General features: G+C 56.7%; 2 protein-coding genes across 4 annotated transcripts; one reads left to right on the top strand and one right to left on the bottom strand.

Moving 5' to 3' along the window:
- Positions 1-176: 176 nt before the first annotated feature.
- On the top strand, positions 177-3,231 carry CUNH17orf50 (chromosome unknown C17orf50 homolog). Its single transcript, XM_053661299.1, has 3 exons — positions 177-182; positions 2,419-2,894; positions 2,976-3,231. Exons 1-3 carry the CDS (start codon positions 177-179, stop codon positions 3,154-3,156), a joined length of 663 nt encoding a protein of 220 aa, XP_053517274.1. The 3' UTR covers positions 3,157-3,231.
- Positions 3,224-26,922, bottom strand: MMP28 (matrix metallopeptidase 28). 3 transcript variants are annotated; one of them, XM_053661320.1, is made up of 9 exons: positions 26,908-26,922; positions 26,286-26,630; positions 16,683-16,759; positions 16,263-16,447; positions 11,173-11,397; positions 8,762-9,007; positions 6,765-6,914; positions 6,276-6,443; positions 3,224-5,421 (listed from the first exon to the last, which is right to left on the bottom strand). In XM_053661320.1, the coding sequence occupies exons 2-9, from the start codon at positions 26,394-26,396 to the stop codon at positions 5,027-5,029; spliced, it is 1,557 nt and encodes a 518-aa protein (XP_053517295.1). In that variant the 5' UTR covers positions 26,397-26,630; positions 26,908-26,922; the 3' UTR covers positions 3,224-5,026. The 3 variants fall into 3 exon arrangements, with proteins under 3 accessions (XP_053517295.1, XP_037023192.2, XP_053517296.1); XM_037167297.2 differs by lacking the exon at positions 26,908-26,922 and having other exon boundaries at positions 26,286-26,725; XM_053661321.1 differs by lacking the exons at positions 6,765-6,914; positions 26,908-26,922 and having other exon boundaries at positions 26,286-26,725.

The raw sequence follows: 26,922 nt of genomic DNA, 5'->3' as shown, positions 1-26,922 counted from the left end.
TTCCCCTCAGAGGGCCTGGAATCGGGCTCAGCCACTTGCCAGTGGCTTCAGCTGCTTCCACCAGGCCAGCCAGGTCCCTGCCCAACCCCCCACCCTGGCATTCCTCCGTCTCTGCGAGAGCTTTCCCGACTGGGTGGCCCTCAATGACCTCAGACCCTTCTCCACCTGCTGGGACGATGGAGGTGAGAACGCTCTTATCCCCCTCTGGGCTGGACAGGTCGCTCTGGCCACCTTCCACCCCCGACAGCCAGGCAGGGGGCAGCGGAGCCTCTCCACTCTGCCCTCCTCTCCTCTCCTTGGAGACGGAGGCGGCTGCTACAAACACTCCCTGTCAGCCCTTCCTGGCAGGCAAGGGCGGCCCTGCAGAGCCCGCCCTGGAGCAGGAGTAGAGGTGGAGTTGAGCTCGGTGGGGCTCCTGGGGACTGGGGGGAGGGAAAGCAGGGCCAGGGGTGCTGTGGCCCTTGGTGTTTAAAGATCACTGTAGGGTGGGAATGAGCTAGACACTGTGATGAAGTCTAAAGACAGGAGTTCGGCCTGGACGCTTGGCTAAACCCCTCTGTGACGTTCACATGCTACCTAGCCTCTCCGAGCCTTAGTTTTCGCAACTGTGAAGGGCAACTGTGAACACGCTGAAGTGCAGACACCTCTCATATGTATGGGCTGCAGCTGGGGTGCGAGCCCTGCCTACTGGGGGCCAAAGCCACCCTCTATTCTCTTTGAATGCCTCTTCTCAAGGGAAGGTAGGGGACACCTGGATTTTGAGTGCTTTGGGAGGTTCTAGAAAGGGTCTGAGTGGAACCCTAGGGGCAGGTGAGGTTCTAGCCCCGCCCCTTGTGATCCCGACAGAGGCCCTAGAGACCAGACCAGGTTCTGAGGGTTCTGGCTGCTCCCTCTTCCCCGGGGCTCTGGTCAGGAGGAGAGGGCGGCACGACCTTGGGAAGGATGGATAAGCACGGTGAGGGGGCCCTGACGGTGGGTGGACACTCCAGCTCACCCCCAGAGTGGAAGTCAGCCTTTTTCCGTGATACCCTTCCATGTATAAACCCTCTCCTGGGTCTTTCCAGAATGTCTCGATATCTGCTCCCTTGTCTTGCCCTCCTGCTGTTCAGGCTTTTGTCTTCTCCACCCTGGACCCACTGTAACTCCTAAGTGGGTCTCCCTCTGCCAGAGGGAGCGTCCTAAAACACAGCTCTGAGTGTGTCCCCGCATCAGAACGCTCGGTGGCTTCCCGCTGCCGAAGGGCCATGCAGCCTCGGGGTTGCCTGAGCGCCGTAGGGCGGGCATGAAATAGAGGCGGCGGTGGAGCCCAGACACCCGAGTTCAGCTCCGGGCCCTTGGCTGAGTCCCCCAGTGACCTCAGAGGCTGCCGAAGTCCCAACTCCATAGCCCAGCACCCAAAGTCCCAACCTTTCTTTCCCATTACCCGCCTCCTGAAAAGTGCCCAGCACCCCTCTCTGGCTGCGCGCTAGGTGTGGCCTCTCACAGCCAGAAGGCTCCTCGATGTGTTTGCCTAAATAAAAGCAGAGTGGGCCCCGGTTCTCCAACTTGAGCAACACCAAGAACTGGCAGAGTCTTGGGAGTAACTTGTCCTGAAAGGTGTCCCAAAGTCTCGGATGAAATTCAGAGGCCCTGCTGTGACCCACCTCATCCGTCACTTGCCCGAGGGGTGTGAAGATGAGGGAACACAATGCGTGAAAGAGGTTAGGGTGGCGACTGCATGTGGCTGGTGCCTGAGCTGGTACCTGTGAGCTGGAACACTAATTTCATTGCCATTCCCCTTTGTCTCCACCGTCTTTAGGTTGGGCAGGGTCCGTGGTGATCTTTCTGGACCTTTTTTGGGTGAACCCCAGGGGATGTGCCTTCTCTGTCCTCCTCCCCTTCTTGTCACCATGAGGCCAGCTCCCCAGATGCACGAGGGCCGGTGTCTTTCGGGGGGGTGGCCCTCTCCCAGTGAGGCAGTTTACTTTCTATGGGGGCCCAGGAACTTCCTGTCTGCAGGGGCTACCCCTCGGAGCAGGGGAGTTGTGCCATGAACAAAGACACCAGCTAGAGGGGTCAGCGGTGGCTGAAACCTGCCTGGCAACTGGGCTCAAACCTGGAAGGAGGAAGAGACGCCTCTTCCTAATTGGTCTGCCCACAGGGGAGTCTTTTTCTGATTATTCTGCCCACGGAAGGTGCCTTTTTCCAGCCCTAGGGAGGTGCTTTGGGCCCACCTGTCCACCCACCCTGCCACAGGTGATGCTGGGCTTCCTTAAGGCCAGACCCACTGTGAAGAAGGAAGTCCCATCTAGAAAACAAAATATAAACCGCTGTGTATTAAGATTCCAACCAGTGCCCTTAATGTTTATTGACACGCTACACAGGAATTAGTGCCTGCGGCAGCCAATCAGAAGGAAGGGGGGGTTCCCTCTGTTCCAGGGTCGCCCCTCATTGCTGCCTCCTGTGGACTGCCTCCCGCAGGCCCAGCCTTTAGGTGCCTGGCTTTGCGGGGAGGGAGTGGGGGGCGAGGGGAGTCGGGTTGTGGGTCACAGTCAGGGTACCCAGGGGCAGTCAGCCCGCACTGACCTCTCCGCCCGCCCGCCCGCAGGCGTGAAGACCCCCTTGTGGAAGAAGGAACTGGAGGAGACCGGGGTCAGGGAGGAGGAGGCAGCGGAGGAAAGATCGGAGGAGGAAGACGAGGGGAGGCCGTCGCAGGAGAGCACTGCGGAGAGCGAGGCCGAGGGCCAGGAGGCGGAGGGCGGCGAGGGCCGCGAGCAGGGCTCGGTGTCCTACTGCCCGCTGCGCCAGGAGTCCAGCACCCAGCAGGTGGCGCTGCTGCGAAGCGCGGACCTCGGCTTCTGGGGCTGGCTCCTCCCCTTGGCGCTGCTGGGCGGCCTGAGCGCGCAGGCCGACAGGTGAGGGAGGGCGCGCCCCTCCAAGCCGCTGGACCCGAGGGGACTGCGCGGCGCACTGAGCGTCGGGGTCCCTGTTCGCAGAAGGCGGAGCCTCCCGGAGGAGGTGTGCGCGCTGCAGACCAGGCGGCGGCCACCGCGCGGCGGGGGCTGTGAGCTCTGCGAGATCCTTTTTTGCAAGAAATGCGGGAACCTGCACAGCAACCCGGCCTACATAGCGCACTGCCTTCTGGAGCACTCGGATCTGGGTAAGGCGCGGGCGTAGGGCGGCCAGGGACCCCGGACTGCCCCTGCTCAATGCCTTTGTGCCCTTCATTTTCTCCGGATCCGACTCCCTGAAACTTCCTCCTGTCCTGTCCCCTGACGCCGAGCGCTCTCCAGCACAGCCCAGCGCTGCCCCCTGTCAGAGCCGCTCTCCGGGAACGCCCCCTCTTACACAAGCTGACCCACCTTCTATGTGGCCAATGGCGGGACCCAACGTCACCTGGAGCTCCATTCCTCCCGTAGAGCTCCTGGGGGCTCCGGTCCCCTGGCAGCGTCCAGGGCCTATTGCCCACCTGACTCGCGTCCCCTGGCACAGCCTCACATTCATCTCTTGGGTATTTCAGGTCCTTCTGGCGGCAGAAGCATGCCTGGAGAAAATAACCTCGGGTTCTCTCACCCCTCTGAGAAACCTGCTCCTTCCACTCAGATCATCCAATAAAGCTGTAAGCGAAGTGTCAGTGCCTTGAGGTGGGGGCGAGGCGGCTGGGGGGGGTGAAGTTGACCCTCCTTGCCCTCTGTAGGGGTTCAAGCCAGAGAACAGGGCACGCGGCGAGCCTCCTCCCTCCGCCTCCCCCAGGACAGGGCGGCGCAAAGCACTGGCATCCAAGGGCAGGCAAAGGCCATGGTCCCCACTGTGCAGAGAAATAAAATTAAAAGTGAAGGCACAGGGCCAGGAATGCCCGTGGGGAGCTGAGGGCCGAACCTTGCCAAACCATTCTCCCCGTTCCCTGGCTGAGGTCACTGAGCACGCAAATGAGACACCGGCATGTGTGGCGGGGTGGGCAGGGGAGTGGGAGGTGGAGGACCCGAGAACCTGATGCTAAAACGCTGACACTGGCTGAGGCTGAAGGCACCGCGGCGCCGGGAGCTGGTGCCTCCTCCAGGAATCCCAGCTATTCTTGGGCAGCCGGCAGGAGCCCCTGGAATGCGGCGTGTGCGGCCTGGAGAATGGGGCGACTGTGCGCACAAGGCCTTCCCCGCCTGCAGAGTCCGCAGCGCCAGCAGCAGTGCAGACCTCCAGAGAGGCCCCTGTCCTCTCCCTGCCAAACGTGGTTCTCCGTCTGGCCTGAGGGCTGGGGGCCCCGGGGGAGGCGGGCGGTGCAGGGCAAGGACCTTTAGTTTTTGAAGAGAGGCAGGCCCCCTCTTCCCATCAGAACCCCTCCCCACCCCACACACACAGCCTGCAAGTCCTTGCTTGGTGGGAAGAACATGGCCTCTGCCTCCCCAGCATCCATGCCCACCTGCTCTCACTGGAAATTATTCCAAGGAAGGCTGGTGTCACCAGCTGGAGACACCTCTTTATTCCAGGCTCCTGCAAAAAACTGGGGCCCAGCAGCACAGCAGCCACCTCCCTCTGGCTCTGGGTCCTGACCCTCCTCAGGGCCTTTGAGGTGGGAAACCCTCACACCCAACCCATCCAGGCTTCCTGGGGTGGGGCCTCTGGTTAAATACAATAGGATTCTCCAAGAATTGAGCCAGAAGGTCCCGAAGGGAAGGCGACAGCCTTGCAGAGTGGCCCCGACCCCTCAGCCGACACTTGCGTCCTCCCTGGTTGCCCAGTGCCGCCACCTCTCATACAGGAACTGCGCCCTTCGCAGAAAAAGGCAGATCCCCAAGGCCTGGGGAGGAAAGAGTCTTTGGAGAAACAGCCGTGGAGTCTGGGACCCATTTTGGCTTCTCCTGGGATGGACCCTGGGGTGGGGACAGCACCGAGACGATGCCACATTCTCCAGGCACAAATGCAGACAAACGTCTCTGCTGGGTCTTCGGCAGGGAGGTACTGAGGCTTCCAAAGCAGCTTCTGCCCCCAGGGCAGGGAGCCCACGTCGGCCACGGGAGCACCCACCGTTCTCGGAGAGGTGGGTGTGCCTTCAGAACAGGGCGCCCCCCGAGTTGACGTGCCAGCAGCCCATCCAGGGCAGCTCTGCCGCCCAGCGGCCCGAGGCGGTCACCCGTAGTTTGTTCTGGTCCAGGTGCCAGTAGCGGTCATCTCTGAAGAAGATGACGGAGCCGTCTGGCTGGGGCAGGGCACCGCTGACCTCTTCGGGGACGCCACCCCAGTCCTGCAGGCCTCGAGGGTAGTAGGGCTCCACCTGCAGCCCCCCTCGGGCCAGCACATAGTAGCGGGCGCCCTTGAAGAGGACCAGGCGGCTCAGAGGAGGAAAGAAGAGGGCTGCGTCGGGGTGACGGGGCAGGCCCCCCGTGCGGCACGGCTGCGGGGACCCCCACACTGGCTCGGAGCCCCGGAACCTCCAGCATCGACTCCCTGTAAGGCATTGGGAGAGCCAGGGTGAGCTGGCAGCTCTTAGCCTTTGGTCCTCGCCCCCCTCTGTCCCCCCATTTCCCTACTCCTTCTCGTGCTGGAGCCCAAGGCGGTTAGTATTGGCGGTAAAATGGATCATGCTAATATTTAATTACTATGCTAATATTTAGTTACATGCGAATACTGGAGAGTAGGGGATGGACTGTTGTGGCCTGGACTTCCAGCAGGTGCCAGCAGAGGGCAGGCAGTGCTGAAGGAACATGTCTGCCCCCTCCCTGGGTAAGGACTGGACTCCAGGGAAGGCCACAGGCTTCCCTCACTGACATTACTACTAACAGTCTTAGGAGGACAGGGAGCTTTGTGTGGTTCACTAATGTATCCCAACACCACCACTGTGTCTAGGGCATGGAAGGCATTCGATGTTTGTTGAATGAATGAACACTGTTTACTGAATTGAGTGCACACTGTTCAGGCATTGTGCTCTTTTCATCCTTATTCCCCAAAACCTGAAGGATTGTTTTCCCCATTGGAGAATGTCAGGCTCCGAGAGCTAAGGGACATGCCGGACCTTGCAGAGCCAGAATTCCAAGGAAGGTACCACTCTCTGCTGAGTCGCAGAGCTCAGGAGTAGCCCTTGGCTTCCTTCTAGAGTCTTCCCTGAAACCCTCCCACCCTCTCTCTCTAGGACAACCCTGATACCCCCCTCCTCAATCCACCACAAAAGGAACCTCCTGGTAGCATCTTCCAAGTCACAGGCTCAGATTGGAATTGAGAGGCCCCCTACCCCCCACCTTTTGGCTTGGGCGGCAACCTTTCCTCTCTGGTCTCCGCTTTCTCATCCGCCCTGGGGCCGGTACCTTTGAAGAAGTAGAAGTCTCCACTCTCCAACGACACTGCAGCGGCCTCGATGTTGGGGGGCAGCCCGGCCCACCTTTCCTGCAGTGGGTGGGGCTCTGAGGCATTGCCATCAGCTGCCACCACCCAGAAGTGGCTCCCTTGAAAGATGTACAGTCTCTGTTGCTCATCTGCCCAGAGAGACGAGAGGGAGTTGAGCCATGACCCTCCCCCTCCTGCCTTTCTTCCAGGAAAGGTACATCCCTAGAACGCAGTTTCCCAAACTGACCAGAGAGGGCGCCACGTACGCAGCTGGGGCAGAAGGGAAATTGTGCAGGAGAAAGCAGGGGTTTTGCCTGGCGTGGGCTTGCTACCTTGCAGAAGCCTTGTGGCTTGGGATTTCTGAATTTTACAATTTATACCCTCCCCACATTGAACTCCAGCTCTGCAGACCCTTGGAGATGTGGGGCGAGGAGGGAAGAAGGAAGTAAGGCGTGGGTGGAACCACTTACCTACAGTAATGGCATCGAAGGAAGAGTGGCAATATTTAGGAACTTGGGTTTCCGGGTGCCTTCCCTGGGGTATGTGGGGGTTCCAGGCCTCAAAGTCAGTGAACAGCTTTCCTGGAAGCTGGGTAGTCACAGAGCCCCCCTGGGGCTTCCCTGCATGGGTCAGGAGAAGAGGGAAAGAATGCCCCGTGTCCCGGGGCATGTATCCAGGGCTCAAGGAAACCCCTCCTTGGTTCCTCTCATCCTTCTCTGATATGAGGGGCGGGGAAGGAGAGCGGGGGTTGGGGGTTACCAACTGTCTTCGTTTATGTTCACCATAGCACTAGATTCAGAAGCCTTCTCTCCTATCAAACAGTCTGGGAAAGAGGCGCCAGCTGAGATGAAATTGGAGTGGGGACCAGGCAAGGGTTTGGGACAGGGAAGTGCAGTGAATTCTCTCCCCTGAGTCCTGGACAAAGCAGGCAGCGTGAAGGCAGAGTTCAGCGGCCCAAGCTCTGTTGATTACAGCACTTAAAATAATCACATCACTACACTTACGACAGTGAGGCAGAGTACAATAAGCTCAGAATTTGGCACCAGCTCCTGAATCCTGGTCTGCAACTTCCAAGCTGCTTGACCTCAGACAGTTACCGAACCTTTCTCACCTCCATTCTCCCCGTCTGTGGACACAAAGACCCTCGCCTCATGGGTATGCTGTATGTGAAGGGCCTGGCCCCTGGTAGACACTCATGAAATACCCATATTTTACTGTGTATAATGGGCACTTTTTTGCCCAAATTTTTTAGGGAAAAATAAGGACGCACACTATACATGGGTAGTACTAATTTCGTATCAATATAAATGTTTTTTAGATTTATTTATTCATTTTTAGAGAAGGAGAGAAACATCAATGTGTGGTTGCCTCTCACATGCCCAATACTGGGGACCTGGCCCGCAACTCAGGCATGTGCCCTGACTGGGAAGCGAAACAGTGACCATTTGGTTCTCAGCCTGCGCTCAATCCACTGAGCTTCACCAACCAGGGCGGTATAAATGTTTTTAATTCTCTTATTCTATGCATTAAAAGTGGAACTCTAGAAAGCAATAATGATATCCGTATGCAAAATAATACCCTGGAATATGATCGTCAGTTTTGGTTTTAAATATAAATAAATGCTTGGATTTAAAAAATTAAAAGATATTTTTCCCTGAAAGGTTGGGCCCAAAACGCGCATGTGCGTTGTGCCTGGGAGCGCACTATACACGGCACCACGCGGTGCGGCGGCGGCTGTTACCGCGTTTGTGTAGGTTTCCCAGGCCACGAGGCATGTTCATACTCACGGCAGTACAACGAGCTTGTGAGAGGTTAGCAAGGCCTTAATTATCATCCATTTTCTCGGAAGGTAAAACTTTCTCAGAGGGAAATGCTTTGCCCAAAAGCAACTGCTAATCAGCAATGGCAGGCGGAGGGAAACAGCCCCAGGCGCTGGGGCCGGGCAGGTCCCTGGGCCGCAGAGCTGGCCAGTTCCTTATGGGGGAGATCTTTCTGAGTCCACCACCAGGCAGAGGCCCAAGCTTGCGGGAAGGTTGGGACGAGACAGAAAGCACAGCGTGAGCAGGAGTGAGGGTCCAGGGGCCTCGGGTGGGGGAAGAGGTAGGAGTGAGGATTGGGTCTGGGTGGTGAGACAGGGCCGTGAGAACCGCGGAGTTGGGTAGCGGGGCGGGGGTTGCAGGAATCACGAACTGGAATGCAAAGGACCGTGCAGAGGAATTCGTTGGGGTTGATGGGGTCAACAGTGGAGGCGACGCAGGAGCTCGAGGTAACTCTAAATTTCTCAGATTTCGATGGAGCCTGCAAATTTGGAAGGACCCGTGACGGGGGCGGCCAGATTGCTGAGCCGAGGATGGGGGATCCAATTGGAGGAGCGGGTACCCAAGCACTGCAAGCAAGAGTCGGGGATGGGGGCGGGGTGGGGGTTGGAGGCGGGGGCGGGACAACGGCGGGCACCGCCGGGGCTCACCGTACAGGCTCTGCACCGCCAGCACGTCGTCCCAGCTGAGCAGCGCGTCGCGGCCCAGCCTCTTGTAGTAGGGCGCCATGAGCGCGCGCGGCGCGGGCGAGTGGGCCAGGCCGAGCGTGTGGCCGATTTCGTGCGCCAGCACCACGAACAGGTTGCGCCCGCGGTGGCGGCTCAGGGACCAGTGCTCCTCTTGGTCGAAATGAGCTTCGCCCCGGCGGGGCAGAAAGGCGTGCGCTAGGGCGCCCCCTGCAGGCGGCGCGGAGAGTCAGGGGAGCCACCACCCACGACGCCCCCAGGCTCCCATCGCCCATGGGGTGTGGGGGCTGTTTTCTGCTGCATAATTTCCCTCCTCATTAAGTCTGGCAGAAGCTGAAGTGTGGAGCAGTGAACACATGACTAGGTTGTGAGGTACAGAGGTGAAGAGGCAGCGTGGTGCATACACAGCATGGGGTCAAACTGCCTGGGTTCCAGTCCTGGTTTTACCATTTACTAGCTGAGCGACCTTGGGCAAGTGTCTTAGCCCCTCTGTGCCTCATTTGCCTGATCTGAAAGTAGCAGTGATGATAATGAGGTTCTTCCTCACAGGGTTTTTCCCGAGGATTAAAAAGGGACATGTGTATCTGTGTGTGTTTCAAATATTTAGTTTCTAGCAAATAATAAATACATGAGAAGTGCTCCATAGGAATTAATTTCTCAAAGATCTAGGAGTGGGCACAGCGGTTACCCCAAAATACCGCATGATGGGACCATCTGGGGTGTCAGTAATGTTTGTTCATCTGGGCGCTGGGCATGTGTGTGTGTGTGTGAACAGTTTCTTTCATGAAACGTATACATATTCTTGCCTTCCCTGGGCCACGGCCCCTCTGTGGCTCTCTGCCTCCACATGGGGAGGGGGTTGGGCTGGTGCCCCCGATGGAGCTCATCAGTCATGCAGTTTTCAGGGCCCACCCTCGCAGCCCGCTTTGCGCAGGGGCGGGGGCAGCGGCAGGGGCAGCAAGCTGCACTGTGATGATGTTGGCCCAGAGGCCTGTTGAAGCTCCTGCCAGTGAGTGTTGCCTCCAAGGGGGCCAGGCCAACTGGGACCGACACAGGTCAGGAGGAGGCTAACATTAAAGGACAGCCCCATGGCCCTGGCCAGGTGGCTCAGTTGGTCCTGTGCACCAGCAGATTGCGGTTTTGATCCCTGGTTGGGGCACAAACCTAGGATGCCCAGGTGGGGTGTGTACAAAAGGCTACTGACCGATGTTTCTGTCTCTCTTCCTCCCTCCCTATCTCTATGAAATCAGTTTTTTAAAAAACATATCTTTGGGTGAGGAGAAAGAAAAGGTGAAGGAGAACCTGTGGGGAGTAGAGAGCCGGCCCTGTGCGGGAGGAATACTCGCCTCCCATTCTGAATGTGCTTCGAACAGTTTGGAGAGATGTTATCCTCACAGTGACCCGGACGGACAGACCGGCAGGTTTTTTATTGAATTCCAACAGGCAAGGCGCCTGCCCCACATCAGAGACCTGACTCCCAGTCCGGTGCCGTCTCAGCTACCAGCCTCCCCCTGGGGACGGGTGTAAAGATCTCAGGGAGATGCCACGGGGCGAACCGAGTTACATGCAAGCCTGTGTGTGTTCTATGTATGGATTCTCAAAAAGCCCCGATTTCTGCCAGCCCCACCCTGGTCCCGGCCTGGAAGTGGCTTTGCTCTGAGTGGGTTTGATGGAAAGCAGGAGAGCTTGGGGGGCGGGGGGGCCCAAGTTCCCAGGCCACACAAGGGCGTAAGTCCCCACCAAGAGAGGTCGGACCGGGTTTCCACACTCCTTAGCGCGGAGGAGTGGGGGGGGCATAGATAACCTACAGCCGGTTAACCTACTGAAGGCCATTGTTGGGCAGAATGGGAGGACGGCAGTTTAAATGAAAAAACCCAGGAGCCTTCAGGTTGGAGGCAAACAGGAGAACCAGGTGGGCTATGGGCATGGGAAGTGCCTCTGTGGCAGGTAGCGGATCGGATGCCTCTTGTCGAGACAGTGACAGTGGATTGGGGAAGGGCAGAGTAGGGTAGCGATGGGTTGGGATGTTTTTAAGACCTTGGTCTGGGGAACGTCCACTCCTGAAGAACAAGGGAGGCACGGGCTTGTCTGGAGGCAGGGGACGGACGGCGGGACCTCAGAAGATTCTCCAGGGTAGATAATACTCTTCTGAGTTTGCAAAGCACTTTCCCTGCAGAACCTTGTCTGACCTGACAGCCATACAGCACCATGTGACGGGGCAAGGGCCACTGTTCCCACCTGACAGACGAGGAGACTGCAGGGAGTGCGGCTTGGCCAGGGCCACAGGGAGAGCAAATGCCCCCGCCGCCCCCCATGCACTGCCTCTCCTGGTTGGGGTCCCCTCCTGCCACGCGGGGGAGAGGCTCTGTCAGCACCTGGGCCATCGAAGGCGTTGCTCAGCCCGTCGTTGTGGTCCCCTTGGAAGAAGGTGAGGCGGATGTCGGCGGGGCCGGTGGCCGGGGCTTCCCAGAACTCCAGCGCCGAGACATTGCTCCACACCTGGAAGGCGGCGCGCACAGCCCCTCGGACCGCCGGCTCCGGCAGGTGCTGCGGCCAGTTCACCAGGCGGTAGGAGAGGTGCTGCTTGTACCACTTGCTGCCTGCCGTCAAGGGGCCCCATCAGAACCCGGGGCTGATCCCGGAGCACATATGGCAGGGAGGCGGGCCCCCCTGCAGGGAGCCCCTGATCTCTTGGAGAAGATGCAGCCCTTGCCCCGGGGAGCCCCTCATCTGGCCAGAGAGACACTGCTCTCAGACAGATCGGGCTACCCTTGTCCCGGACAGTCCCCAGTCTACTGGGTTGGCCTAAGGAGGTTCCTTAGGACCTTGGCCAAGCTTCGTCAGCCTCCAGTGCATGATGGGGGAGAAGCAGCCTCTGCCTAGGAAAGTCCCCAACCTGAAGGGCACTCTGGTCCCGCCTCTCCTTCCCCACAGCCTGGGCTCAGCCTGGAAAGCCCTGTTCACCTCCCGCAGCCCCTGCCCACTGTGTCAGGGTGGAGGAGAGGTGGGGCCACCAGGGTCACAGCCCTGCCACCGCCCCCTTCCTGCTCTCCACCCTCCCACCCTCCCTCTGCCTCCCTCTCTAGTGCCTGGGCCAGTGACCACAAGACCCATTTATGCCAGGGCCCTCCCTGACCCCTCGCCCTCCCCCTCACTTCCTCAGGGACTCCCGAGCTGGGAGGTGAAAACAAGTAAGAACAAAGGGTGTGTTCGGCCCATGACCCAGAGAAATTTTTCCAGCTCCCCTTAGTTAAGTGTTTCTAGTCCTTTGACCAGAACTGCAACTGCTCCCTGAGGCCTGAGACTCAGGCCCGTTGCCTGAGCCCCAGGTCAGCTGGTCCGGGCCCAGCTCCGGTCCGCCCGCTCTCCCAGGACCAGGGTGCTTAGAAGGCCCGACTTCCAAGTTTCCCGAAGGATGTTCCTGAGCCCTGCAGGTTCAGGGACTGAGGCTGTGACCCCAAGAGGGAGACTCACAGCTTGGAGGCAGGACTTCTGGGCTCAGGATCACACAAGAGTCATGCTTTTGGGGCCTCAGTTTCCAGAATGGACCACATCCCTGGGGCATGGGTGACGAGTGGGCAGGACAGGCCTGAATGTCCTAGACCAGGCCGGTGGGCACAGCCCCCGCCCGCTTGGCGGGGCCCTGAAGGGTCGGGCCTCCCGCCCTTTGTCCCAGGGAAGCCCTTGCCTGGACCGTGGAAGAGGAGTGACGTCACGGAAGTTCAGCCACTTCCTTATTACACTTCTCCACTATTCAGGGGATATGAGACCAGGGAAGACGTGTCCCCAGGGCCACAGACTGAGCAAGAGGCCCCCACCCCCACCAGCCCTGCAACTTAATTCACTGCACTTTTCTCTATACCATGCACATCGCAGGCATAATTGCTAAGACTCACGGCTCGTACATTTGCCTGAACAAGGCTCCTGTGGGTCAGAGCGGGGGCTGTGCAAGAGCTAACCTTCTCTGGGCGGGAGAGTGGGTCTAGGGGACGGAGGAGCTGGGCACCCTTTCCCTCTTCCCGTCCCCCATGTGAGTGGGGGAGGGGAACGTTCCTTCTCTCACCCCTGAGCCAAGCTCCATTCAAGGCAATGCTGCCTCCCGAGCCGTTTGGCCTGGCAGCCGCCCAACCCCTCCCAGCCGGTGACCAGCCCTCAGGGAGCGAAGAGTGAAACATTCTAAGGGAGGAGAGGCCTGGCGTCCAGAGGCGCCGCCACGGACACTCCTAGTGCGTGTGAGTCTCCCTGGACTCTGCTGGTGCCCGACCCCTCCAGACCCTGCTGTGGGTGACCAACGCCAGACTCCCTCTCCCCACCCCCAACTTTCCAGCTTCCAGAAAACTGTGAGGCAGCTCCTGCAGCCTCTTTGCAGTGAGGAGTGCCCCTCACCCCTAGGGCGGGGACAGGGAGGGAGGGCAATCCTCTAGTCCCAGGTGGCCTGTGAAGGTGACAGCCCACAGGATAAAAATCCTCTGTGAATCTGTGTGTGGGTTGAGGCCCCTGCAGGGTGCGGGGCAGGGGCGGGGATAAGGAGGACAACTAGGAACAGGAATTGAGAGAAAATGACAGATTTTCCTTGGGACAGGAGCAGGGCGGTAGGTTGTTGTTTTGCCTGCCAGGAAGGAACCGCAGGGCCAGTAGCCTGAGCCCCGTCCCCTGTCTTCTTCCAGATTTGGGTCCCTGGAGCAGGCTGGCCACAGCAGGCCCTATTCCAGTCTCCTGGCTGAGCAGGGCTGGTTTCCACGGCGACCCTCAGGCCACTGCAGCACCAGCACCCCACCCCCTCAATCTAAAACCCAAAAGGGAAGAGGAAAGAAAAAAGGCAGGAGAGCTAGATTCCTTGCATGGGGAGGACCTGGGCTGGGGCCCTGGCTCCCAGCAGGCGACTGCTACCCTGGGAAAGAGCAGGGTGCGAATCTCAGGGCCTGTACTTACAACCTGACCTAACAAATGATGGAACCCCTCCAAGCCTTACTGTCTCTATTTGCAAAGTGGGGCTGATGAGACTTATCTCATGGTAGAAATGAAACAGCCACCGCAGCTGCCTGCACGGGCCGCTCAGTAAGTAGCCATTCCCTTTTTTCTTTTCCAGCCCTGAACGCCCCACCCCAGCTCTGTGACGGGTGGGGGGATTGAAAATCAGCCCTGCAGGCGCAGGCAGAGAGCAGCCAGCCTTTGGAATGGGGTTGCCAGATTGAGCAAATAAGACTACAGAATGTCTGGTTCAATTTGAATTTCAGACCAACGACAAGTAATTTTTTTAAGTATAAGTTCGCAAAAACAAACCAATTACTTGGCGTTGACCTGAAGTTGACTTCACCTGGGGGTTCTGCGTTTTGTCTGGCAGCCCTGGCCTGGCGGAGGCTGGCTTCGTCCGCACAGCACTCGCCGCATAATGGAAAGTCTTGGACGTAGAGATGCCTGTCATTTTGTAAGCACCTGCCCGTATTCTGGGGGTTTCCACAGCTGGACCCCCACTTAATCCTCCCAACACAAGGAGGCCCTTCGGCCCTGGGAAGGCTACCCGTCCGTCTGCCCGTCTGTAGTGAGGATAAACCTGGCAGCTCTCTCACAGCGCTGCCCCCTACGGGAGCAGACGAGTTAACCCACTTACAACTGTGCCTGGCACGTGGTAGATGCTCAGTAAGTGTTCGCGTTATTATTCCATTTTCTCTCCTCAGGCACGGGAAGTGCTCGGCGCCTGCCAAACGCACAACTTCCTTCTAGGAAATATTTTCCCACCCAGGAGGGAGAGAAGGGAGGCTGCCGTGGGTCACATTGTGACCAGCAAGGAAATTCTCTCTCTGACCTGGCCACCAGCCACCGCTGTCTGGACCAGCGGTCAGTATCAGACGGGCACATGGGGCCAAGCTGGTGGGGTGAAGCCCAAACCTCCATCTAAAAGGGATGCTTCAAAGCGGACAGTGATGGAGAAACCATCACACTCTTCCTTGGGGCAGGAGAAGATGAGATGTTACCAGGAGGAGGCATCCTGGGTGCTCAGGTGGTGCCGTAAATGCCCGGGAGGCATGGTCCCAATTCTCCGTGAACTCTAGCCTGGAGGTGTCGGAGGTGCTGAGATGCGTCTGGGACCACCCAGTTTTCCCGTGCATCCTCACAAGCCCCCCCGCCCCACTGGTTACCAGGGCTCAGCTCTCCTGCGCAGTGTGAGCCGGCCTGTGTCTCAGATGAGGAAACAGAGCAGAGACCAGCACGCGGCTGAACCCGGAGCCCCGGCTCCAGGGATGTGGCTGTCCCTGCTCTGCAGGTGCCTCCGGGGCTCCTGCTGGGCTTCCTGCTCGGCTGCCCAGAGCACAGCGGTCAATCCTGGTGACCCAGAGTGGCTGGGAGCACAGGCACAGTCCCACTGGATTCGCAAACACCTGCAAGGGGCCCTTCTCCCCCAGCTGGGGGGAAATGCCCACACCTTTCTTTCGGGTTAGCTAAGAAACAAAAGCAACGTGCCTTCTGTCCTGGATATCGTCCGTAGAGGCAGTTAACGCAAATTCAAGGAGGCAGCAGTCCAAAAAGGCTGGTGGTAACATGAATTATAGATGAAAAGCTGACTAAAGAGCCCCATTTTGTTGGAGATCTTGGAAATTGCAAAAATTGACTAGAGAAAATCAGAATTAGTAAACACAATCAAGGTGTTAAAATCATGCTCTGCAAAATTTGTTGATGAAGAACTGACAAGAATAAAAGCTTTATAAATCTTAGATCAGTAACATTTGACGTTGGAAGATTGAATGTGGCCAAAAAAAGAGGAAGAGGAAGAGAAGGGAAGAAACAAAATGAAATCATCAGAGCAGGAAGCTCAGTGTGTAAAATGTGTTGTGATGAAATATTCAGAACAGACATATCTGTCGAGACAAACAGTAGATTAACAGTTACTAGGAGCTGGGGGGAGGGGAGGTCGGGGAGTGACCGCTAATTGGCCTGGGGTTTCTGTTTGCGGTGATGAAAATGTTCTGGAATTGGATTGTGGGGAATGGTTGCACAATTCTGCAAACACACTACAAGCCCTGGATTGTGCGCTTTCAGTGGGTAAATGGTATGGTATGCGAATTGCATTTCAATAAAGCTATAAAAAAGGTGCAATGGACAAAATAGAACTGTTCGAGGAATCACATCTTTGTTGCATAAGTCTTAGGAAAAAGCACCGATTCTGATGCAAATAACTCCGGTAAAATATAAAGGGAAATGTTGACCAGGAGTTGAGTGGACTCGATGGGGCTCGCTCTGGAAAACACGTGTGCAGTTAAACCTCATCAGCACAGGTGTGTCATTCTGGTTTAAATGTCTGTGTTCACAGATGCCCTCTCGAGTCCGAGAGGCGCTCTTTGCCCTCCTCCCCGGCCCCAGGGAGGCGGTTACCGACCACGCCCAGTCCGAGGCAGAGGCACTGTTCCGGCCAAGGGGCTTTGGGATGGTGGGGAGTCCATCCTCGCTGCGTTTTCACGGTGCTCACCTTGCTTTGCAAAGCGTTTCCTACGCATTTTGGCCCGGCGTCCAGCGAACAGGGCACTGACCCTGTCGGCCCAGGCTGCCTGACCGTCGGTATCCGCAACCCCGCAGCGAGGCTGTGCCATCTGGCGCAGGGTGGCGGGGTCCAGCACACCGCTGACCGGCAGCTGGGACACCCACTGGAACTCCCTGTCGGGAGGAATTGAGTGAAGGACCACAAAGGGAGGGGGTGGAGGGGGTCAGGGCACAGAGCTCCCCAGGAGACAGGAGGGGGCTGGGATTGGGCAGGGTGAGTGGTGGGTGGGAGGAAGCAATGGAGAAGGGCCCCTGGGCCCACCTGGGGGGGCTGCCTTCCCCGGGGGAGGGAGGAGGCGCCCCAAGCTTACACCCCGCGTCCCCAGTGCTCCATACCCCATCATCCTACCTGATGGCACTGCTGAGTCGCAAGGAGGGAGACTTGGAGGCCTGCTCACTGAGGTAGCCGTACCTCTCCAGGAATGCCTGGGGGAGAGGGGAACGTCAGCCTTTCCCGCCCTTGGTTTCCGAGTGTTGTGCTGCCTCTGTCATGCCTGGGCTCACCCCTTGTCCCAACAGGGTCTGAGAGCCAAGGCGGATGGACCTGGACTCAGCCCCAGGCTGCCAATGACTAACAAGCTGGATGGTCTTGGGCAAGTCACTCAAATATGTCTGAAACTTATCTTCCTCGTTTTTTATAACTGGCCGAGCAGCCCTGACCGCTGGTTGGGTTTTGTCCTGCAAAGCCAAAGGGCGCAGGTTCGATTCTGGTCAGGGCACGTGCCTGGGTTGCAGGGTTTACTCTTGCCATTTCAGCGCCACAGGAGGGGCCACTGATCGAGGTTTTTCCTCTCACATCCATGTTTCTCTTCTCTTTCTTCCTCCCTTCCCCACTCTCTAAAAATAGATAAATAAAAATTTAAATTTTGTTTATCTATTTTTAGAGAGAGGGGAAGGGAGGGAGAAAGAGAGTGAGAAACATCAATGTTTGGTTGCCTCTCATGTGGCCCCCACTAGGGACCTGGCCTGCAACCCAGGCATGTGCCCTGACTGGGAATCAAACTGGCGACCCTTTGGTTCGCAGCCCCTGCTCAATCCACTGAGATACACCAGCCAGGGCCTAAATAAATAAAATCTTTTTAAAATGCGAAGTAACTAGCCACGCAACGAGGTGAGAAAGGGGGTTCCGGGCTGAGGGAGCGACAAAAGTCAACGCTGAGCCGAGAAGGCCCCTGCCTGATTCAGGAATGGAAAGGAGGCTGGGGCGCAGGGGGCGTGCGCAGCGGGCACGTGATGATGTCAGAGAGAGGGGTGCGCTGCCGCCGGCGTCAGAAATGTGAGTTTTATGTTCGTCTTCCTGACGGATGGATTGTGGGGAGCAGAAGAAAGGGAGGAACCCTGGATGGCTCCTAAACGTCAGCCGGGAAGATGGGGCCACTGACGGTAGGCGGAGGCCTGGGGGAGGGGCAGGTTGGGGCGGTGTGGGTAGGACCAAAGCAGCGGAAGGCACGTGGCGCTTGGCCGTGTGGTCCCGGAGCTCAGGGGACAGACAAGCTGGAACCTCTCAGCTTTCAGGGGTGGCCGGCCTTCTGGCGTCTCTGGGCCACACTGGGGGAAGAAGAGTTGTGTTGGGCCACACATTCAATACATTGTGACACCTAATCACACACACACAAATCTCATAATGTTTTAAGTAAATTTACGACTTTGTGTCGGCCGCATTCACAGCCACCCTGGGCTGCACGCGGCCCCGAGGCCGCAGGTCGTTAGCCCCTGACTGTGGATCCAGCTGTGATCCTCCCGGAAAATTAGTATAACAAGAACATCCCCCCCCCCAGTGCATTTACTCACTGCCCGCCCTCCTATACCTGGAAGCTGCTTTCTCAGTGACCACGTTCTTGAAAGCCAGTGGAGAGACCTCGCTGTCCCTACCTGTCACCAGACCTACCCTGAGGGGGAACCGATGTACGTGAGTCCCTCTTGCCCTTCCCACTGATAAAGCTCTGTGGATGGGTTCTTTAAGGGTGCCTGGGCTGCTTAATTCTCGCACAGACACTCGTTGCCTCCCGTCTTACCCCTCCTTGCCGTGTTACCCATACAGAAACGATCTGTTCTCTCACTCACTTTTCTTTGCTGTACGTTTTAGCTCCAATCACCCACAACCACAGCCGCTGCCTCAAGGAAGGGCACAAACTTGGAGAGAAACTAGGTGCTGGGCCGGGATCACCAGCCCCTCAGCCTCTGCAAGTATCCAGCCTTCTCCTGGATTTCCATCCACCGTCAGCGACCTCCCTGGCTTCTCCCCAACATAGCCACTTTCCATACGGGGCCCTTATTCTAGACAACAGAACACTTCCCAAGTCTGCTTTATTGTTTTTCTGTGCTAACTTACTAGAATTTCAGCGCCATTGTTTTTTTCCCTGCTCTGCTTGTGTGCACTGTTGGGGTGCATAATGAATTAAAGGGGTTCTAGTGACTTAATCTGGAAGACTGTTTGTTGCTTAAAATAGTGTGGCCTCATGGAATAGCCACTGGGCTTGGAAGCCAAAATCTATTCCTAACCTTGACCCTGCTGGGTGGCCATGGACAAATGACTTCAGCTTTCTGAGTCTCCGTTTCCTCACCTGCAATGTGGGAACAAGGGTAACCCCCAGAGGATGCTCAGAAGGATTAAATAACGCAATGCATACCCAGTGTAGTGCCTGGTATGCAGTAAATGCTCAATAAACAGTTAAACTAGCTGATTTAACTTACAGGGAAAATCCACAACAGACTTTTGGAATGCAACTCATCTGTAAGATGGGAACAGCTTAGAATAAGGTTCTCAATTCAGGTGCTCTATCCCAGGATCGTCTCACCCCAGGCAGGTGCCTGGCCCGCTCTTCCTTTCCCCTGGTGAGGATGGAGAGAGTGGCTTTTTAAGGGAAGCCAGGGAATCAAAGTCTCCATAGAAGCAGTTTTGCTGAGTGAACGATTTGGAGGAGACTGGGTCACAGGCCAACAGGCTGGCACTCCCTGCGACCCTCCCCACAAGCCCACCCAGCCCTTATCAGGGAGTTGGCTGCTATTCTGGAACTGAGAAGCCTGGGACGGAGCGGGGGGAGGGAGGGGAAATGGACTGGCGGCGTCTCCTGTTTCCTGGCTGGGTCTGTGCCTGGTACTTGGGCAGGCAAGGCGGGGTGGGGGCGCGACAGGGGTGGAGGTCGTTTTCAGGGGTCCATCAGAGGGCAAGTCTTGCTCCCGACTCGTCTCTGGGACCCTGTGGGTTGCAAGGCATAGCCGAACTCCCAGGAAGCAGGGAGCTGGTGTCCACGACACCAGCCAAGAGACACAGAAAGAATGAGAAAAGAAATGTTAAGAATTTGACATTTTGTATTTCTGTAAAAGCACTGAAGTGTTATTATGGAGACTAGCAGGACTTAAGAACACCCTTTTACTTATTTTGTGTGTAATATGCCTATAATTGGAAAGACTTTAATTACGAGGGTTCCCTTAATGCTGTGAGCACCGAGTGCTCTAAAGGCCTGCCGAGGTGCGTGGACCTACGTCCCCAGTGAGGCGGAGGTGGGGTGGGGACGCCCCTGCTCCCTAACCCTCTTCTGTGAGTCCATTCGCTGTGTTTCAGTTGACCCCTGCAGAGGTGACAGAAATGCCACTGTGCGTGTCAGGCAGGGGACAAGTGTGGTCAAGGGGTCCCAGGAAAGGAGGCTGGAGCTCTCGTTCTCGTCCCAGCTGGACACTAACCGCCTTGGAGGAGGTGTTTCCCTCCCCGGCTGCAGTTTTCCTGGGGCCCCGTGTCCTCCCAGGGCCCGTCTGAGCTCCACCCCGGTCCCCCGTCCCCCTTTGTGGATGTAGTGCCCGGGCTGCTCCTCTCTGCTCTGCAGTTCAAACACCAGGCTTTCTCTCTTTCCTGTTCTCCACCCCTCCTCTCCGGGGGAGCCCAAGGCTGTTCCCCTTTGGTGATTCACCCTGCCTGGGCTCAGAGGCTGGTGCCAACCTGCCTCACCCACCTGCTCATGGCTGGGGCCACTTTCTTGGGAAGTCGCCTCTGAAAAGCCCGGGGAGTGGCTGGGGTGTTTGGGTAAAACCAAAGTGGTTCTTCCTGGGACCCAGAAAGCTGGGTGGAATCAGGGTGCTGGGGGTTCTCGTCCTGCATCCGTCCCAACTTGTCGGGGGAGGGCGTGTAGGGCCCAGCCCATCTGATGCCCCAGGGAAGGGGAAATTCTAGCCGTTTCCAAGCAGGGCAAGACTAGCAATAAGGTGTAGCAAAACGGATCCAGGCCTGAGCCAGGGACTCGGTCTGAGTCAGGGACTGGGTCTGAGTCAGGGACTCTGAGTCACTGGCCTGGCGAGACGAGAACCCTGCCTACACTGATCATCTTGAGTCGTATTCCAGGGGCTGCTGCTAGCTGTGTGTCCCTAGGCAAGCCCTGTGCCTCTCTGGTCCTTAGTTTCCTCTTCCGTAAAATGCGGGGGTTGGATTAGAGGTAAGATATACTCCACTTCTGTCTATTCTTGTAGCCTTGCTTCTGCCACTGATTACCTGTGTGAACAATGAAAAGGTTACTCGGCCTCTCTCTGTGCCCCCAAGGTATAAAATGGGCAGAAGGACGCAGCTTATGTTTCTTATAGGAGCATCATGAAAATCCAGTAAGATGATGCTTTGGGGAAGCTTGATGATAATTGTCCCATTATAAACATCATTTTCCCCTCTACAGTCACAAAGCCTTATTGCTGGAAGTCTGGGAGGGGCCAGCTCCCAGTTTCAGGTGCAGGTGAGGCTGTGACACCCTCGGTATCAAAGAACTGCGGCAGCAAAAATGAAACCAGGAATTGAACAGTTGCAAAATGGCAAGCTGGACCAGAAACCGTGTCACTTTCCCTATGATTTATTCCATCTCATGCTGTGCTTCATCAGAATTTTCGTCTTTTCAGAGGGACTGTCCGAGAGTGTGCTCACCATTCATACATCTTTTGCATTATGAGCTGAGACAAGATGCAAGGGGTGGCAGTCAGCTTTCTGCCTTGCGTGTCCCATCAGTAAAAACGTCTTCTGACAGTCAGGGACACAGTGAGCTCTTCCCTATTGGAGAGCTTTTATGGGGCTAACAGCTTCCTTGAGCTTCTCAACCACCTTGCAAGAATATAGAAGGGAGAGGTGTTGTCATTCCCATTTTATTTAATTTTATTTTTTAAATTTTTTAACTTTATTTTATTTAGATTTTATTTATTTATCTTTAGAAGGGAAGGGAAGGAGAGAGGGAGAGAAATATCAATGTATGGTTGCTTCTTGTGCATCCCCTGCTGGGAACTGGCCCATTCCCGTTTTAGAAAGGAAAGTAAGTCTCAGGGGAGGGCAGGATTGTAGTGAGTGACAGACCCAGTGTGTGAGTCTGACTCTTGGGACATGGGACTTTAAACAAGTGACTCAGGGGCTTTAAAACAAGTGACTCAGGGGCTTTAAAACAAGTGACTCAGGGGCTTTAAAACAGAAAGAGCAGGGGCCGAGTGGTTCTCCTCACTGGGGACACAGCCCTGCAGGAAAGAAGAGGCAGAACTGGGGCTTCTTCCAGCTGGTTTTGTTCTAACCTCTCTGCAAGCAGGTCCAGGGGCAGGTCAGGGGAAGAAGCTGCTAAGGCTGTGGGCTTGGCTTTCAACAGAGGCTGGGATCACATCCCCCATCACAGCCCAAACCAGCCATCTGAGAAGCCACAGGTACTCGACAGACCGAAGCACACTCCTTCCTTCACAAAGCAAACCTCTGATTCCAGGGCGTTTAGCTTTTGCTGTCTGGCCCCCGGGGTCCGCCGAAGGCCTCGGGGCAGTGGGACCAACTTGGCCACTTTCTGTTATTTTGGGCGAAGGTTTGCCTTCCCTCTGATTCCCTTTCTCTACTCTTCCTTTCCTTCGTCCCTAGTCTCATAGGCACAGAGGTCTGTCGGGGTGTTACCTAGATACCTCTTACCGTAGCCCCTGCTCCTTTATTTTCTTAAGGATGTTGGAAAACATCAGCTGGCCAGGCTCCTTCCATTCCCTATCTTGCACATTTTCTTTCTTTCTTTTTAAAGATTTCGTTTATTTATTTTTAGACCGAAGGGAAGGGAGGGAGAAAGAGAGGAAGAGAAGCATCGATGTGTGGTTGCCTCTCATGCGCCCCCTACTGGGGACCTGGCCCACAACCCAGGCATGTGCCCTGACTGGGAATCAAACTGGTGACCCTTTGGTTCACAGACCCATGCTCAATCCACTGAGCCACACCAGCCAGGACTCTTGTATTTTTTCTAATGTCAAATAACCATGCGGTAGGGACCTTTGGTTTTCACTAGGCTTGTGGGACTAAATGTAAGGCACAAAATGATGCTCTAACCAAGGTTGGGTTGAGGAAGAATTGTCCACCTGTCTGTCTCTTCCTTGCTCCTGCTCTCACTGTGCCCTTTTCGCTAGATTTCTTGGTTTTCAGGCTGGCTTGGCAACTGCTTTCTTACCAACTCGTGGTCTTTTAGGACCTTTCAGAGCCTCTCCCGCAGTTCTATTCACCCCGTACCCATGAGTCACTGAGCTGATTTCTCTCGAATGGCTTCCACACCCGGCCTTCTGAGTTTCTGACTCACAAAAAGTCTAGCGAATGGCTCTGGGGATGAGAAACAGACACTGCATCTGGGGGCTGGAGGGCGGGTACCTCACAGAAGCTCCATTGTCTCCCTGGAGAAACAAGCCCCCCAGCCCCTGTAGCACGGCACACCGGGAGGGGCTGTGCGGGGACACGTGGACCGCTGAGCGGAAGGCGGGCCCTGGAAATATTTGCCCGTGGCTCTAAGGAAGGTCTGAGCTAAACACAGTCGATGGACCCCTTGGGATCATCTGTGTCGCCGGAGAACAGGGGAGGGCCCAGCTGGGAATGGGCGCGGGGCCGGCTGATGTCATCATTAACTCTCAACGTTGCATCTCATAAGCGGAGGGCCTTCCTCCTCTCTCGAGTCGTGAGCAGCCCTGGTTTTCCCAAGTGGGCGACAATGAACTTGTTCACAATGCAGCTTTGTAAGCAGTCAGTCTCCTCCCAGGCGAAGCCCACTCCAGAAAGCCCTCAACTTCATTGCTTTGTGTGCCCAGAGGGGACACATATGGCCATGGGCTCCGGGCACAGGGATGCACACAGAGACATCGGGACCCAGACAGGCCCAGCCGGACAGACACGGACACACAGGCAGATGAGATGTAAACACACACGCACGCACAGGCGTACGAGCACGCCAAAGCCAAAGAATGTCAGCACTAGAGAGAATCTTAAAAGTTCTCAGGAAAATTAACTCCTTCGTTTTATAGTGGAGTCAACTGCAGCCTGGAGAAGTGAAGGAAATGACGAGCCCGCACTGCTTGTTTGTGTTCTTTCTTTCCTTTTATGTCCTGAAACCTGACCTTTGTCCGTGAGCTCAGTGGGACTGCTCTGTCCCCCTGGGGTCTGGCCCCCTGCACGGCGGTCAGGGCCTTGTATCTACCCAGGAGCCAGCGTGATCTTGGGGCTTACTCTGTGTGGTTGGATTTCCCTGAATAGCCCCACCAGTTCCCATTTCCAGGCTCCTCTTACGGTGTGACCTCGACGTCCCTCCCACCAATTGCGAGATCCATGTCCCTCCCCTTTGTGACTGCTCCAGCAGAAGCGATGTTATCCAACTCCTTAGTGTTCTAGGTCCTAAGGAGGGAGCCAGTTCTTCTGCCTCTCGCCCCCACCCGCCCCTTTCTCTTGCTCCGAACACTCAGCTTGGAGACCCAGCCACCTGTTTTCAGGCAGTCCAAACTAGCCGCATGGGGAGACCCTGTGGATAGGCCCCCAGCTGACAGCCAGCACCAGCCTCCAGGTGGGTGAGTAAACAGCCTTCAGATGGTTCCACCTCCAGGTGCTGCAGAGCCGAGACAGGCTGCCCCAAACAAAGCGCACTGTTTGGATTTCTGATCTGCGGTGTCTCTGAACATAATAAACGGTTGTTTACTTTACTAGGTTTCAGAGAAATGTGCAATGTAGCCATAGTAACTACAACAGCATCTCAGGAGCCACAGCCATGTGCTGTCTGGTGTCCAATGCTGAAAATAGCTGCCTTACTACTCTCCAAAACAGCGGTAAAGACACAAACAACAGCGATAAAGACACGAGCAACGGCACAGAGAGCAGCTTCCGTTTATAGACAGCTTTTTACGTCCTGGGGGTGATGCTGCCAGCCAGCATCATGCCGACAAAGCCACACTGTGATCTTCTGAAATAGGCATTTTTGGCACCCATTGTACAGAGAAGAAAACAGCTTCCTAGAGGTTAAACCTATGCACACAGGTCTGTCCGACATTGAAGACTACAATTGGCCACATGCAGAAACACCTGTAGACATACTGGCACCCCCCCCCAATTTACATATATACATATGTATGTACATGCAAGGACACATGGAGAAATCCAACCACACGGAGTAAGCCCCTATACACCCATTCCACATTTCCAGAGACTTTAATGTTTTTAAAATATTCCTTGTTGTCAGAGTTAAAAATCCCCTCCCTGCCCAAATTATGTTAAAAAGACTGAAAGAAACTCAATCTGCTAGATACTGCATTTCCCAAGCACAGCCCCCGACATGACATCCTCTCCCTTTGGGGCTTTGAAGGGCATGGGCAACACAGATGCTGTCTCCATCCTCCTGCCCCGGGTCTCCTGGGACCTGGGCCTGGGGGGAGATGGGGTGGGACTCTTGGCTTGGCTTGGCTGGGTGGACAGAAGCTTCCTCCTGGGACCACGAAGCTTCTGCACTTGATGTTGTAAGATTCTAAATGCAGAGAAACAAAGTGATTCCAAACTGTCCTTAAGCAGAGCCAGACACCAGTGCTTGGAAGGGGACTTTGAGAAAGGACCTGCTTGTTGAAGCGGGGACATGCCGTGCAGGCGAGATGGGAGGAAGAGTGACTCAGCGAAGGCCCGCCTCGGTTTCCCCGAGTCGCCCTGCCTGTCTTCTAGGGAAGGGGGGTGGGAGGGCACTGAGAAGCTCTTCACTGGCAGTTTTAGAGCAAGAATTATCTTTTTTTTTTTTAAAAGGAATTGTGTTCTTAGGTGAGCGAGAGTCTCAGGGAAGAGTGCTGGACCCAGTAATTTAGAACTTAACACCCTCTTTTCACCTTCAAATAGTGGAGACCCCAGTCCTATTCCTGAGAAGAGCCAAGAACACGGATAGAAATGCTTCTTTGGAGAAGAAAGAAATGATACTGGTGTGTTATTACAATCACCTGAATCTAGGGAGTTGATGTCCCAAGTCCATGCCCACTCCTACCCGGCAAAAGTTCTCCCTTATGTGTCCTACAGCAAGCCGTTGAGTTCAAAGGAGGAAGATGAGTGGGAAATCTTTAAGGTTCGTCGCCGCCTTCCTGCCCCCGCTTAAGAAGCGCAGCGCAGAGCACTGTTTCAGGCTCCACAGAAGCAGCTCTCCGGAGTGTACACCATTTTACAATCGAAGAAACGAGCTCCGGGCTTGGGCGCTGACTTGCCCCAGCTGGTTAGGGGCAGCACCAGCCCGGAAAAGCCAGTTCTGTCACCGGCGTCCCAGCCCGGTCAGCGGTCCCCTCGGCACCGCACCAGCCTAGGGGCCTCCGCACCAGCAGAGTATTGGCTGCAGGCATCCGATGGATGGGCCGCCAAGCCTCCGCGGTTTGGGCGGTGAGGGGCAGTGGCTCTGTGCCAAACTGGGGTGCAGGGGCTCCCCCTTTCCGAGCTCTCATCTGTCTGTCCCATCTTGTCTCTCCCTCCTTCTCCCGTCTGGGGAAATCCACGCAGACTCGCGTGCTTGTGCGGGTCCAGCCCGGACTCGGGGGAGAAAAGGCTGCTGCTGCAGGTTCTTTGTGTGCAAGTGCGAAGGGTGCGGAGGGCAGGGGGAGGGGTAACGCCGACCGTCAGCTCGGAGGGGACAGCTGCGGGCCTGGATGCAAAGTTCTGGCGGGTCTCGCTCCGGCAGACCCACTCCGCCCCGCACGCACCCCTTACCTCCGCCTCCCTGCGCAGCTCCTGGCTTGTGCGCTCCGCGAGCTGGGCGTCCAGGCCGCCCCACAGCAGCAGCAGCAGGGCGCGCAGCAGGAGGCCCACCCGCGCGGCCATCTCGCCACCGCCCCTGCGGCGGAGCGCGGGGCAGCCCCTCAGCGGTCAGCAGCGCCCGGGGCTCCGCGGATGCTCCGGCTCTGCGCCGCCGCACGCGGAGGGGGAAGGTCTCAGGGGTTCGCCAGTAGCCGGGCTCCGCGCGCTGGGCGGCTCCTCTGGGAGGCTTCGCCGGGAGCCAGTCGGAGATTGTCCAGCTCGGGCAGTGTCTGCTGAGTGGGTCGCCCGCCCCGGGACCTAGAAGGCAAGGGACGGAGGGAGGAGGGGGGCGGGAGCCCTGCCTGCGGCCCCACCCACCCCACTCCGCGGTTGGAACGCGCCGGTCCTGGAGCCTCTTCCGCTGGCCTCGCCCGGTGGCCGCGCCCGGTGGCCGCTGCCGCCCGGCGGACTCGTTCTCTCGCTCGCCACCTGGAGTTGATTCAGATCTTTCTGGGGGCAGCGGCGTGGGGTGGAGGAAAGGCTCTTCTGGCGGTTATAGCTACCTACGACCTCTATAAGAGGGGCCCTGGCCTACCTGAGGGTCAGTGAT

Source organism: Artibeus jamaicensis, unplaced genomic scaffold (assembly GCF_021234435.1).
Source record: "Artibeus jamaicensis isolate MK-2021 breed Jamaican fruit bat unplaced genomic scaffold, CSHL_Jam_final contig_2259, whole genome shotgun sequence".
Classification (NCBI taxonomy): domain Eukaryota; kingdom Metazoa; phylum Chordata; class Mammalia; order Chiroptera; family Phyllostomidae; genus Artibeus; species Artibeus jamaicensis.
This window is presented reverse-complemented; position numbering and strand designations above follow the sequence as displayed.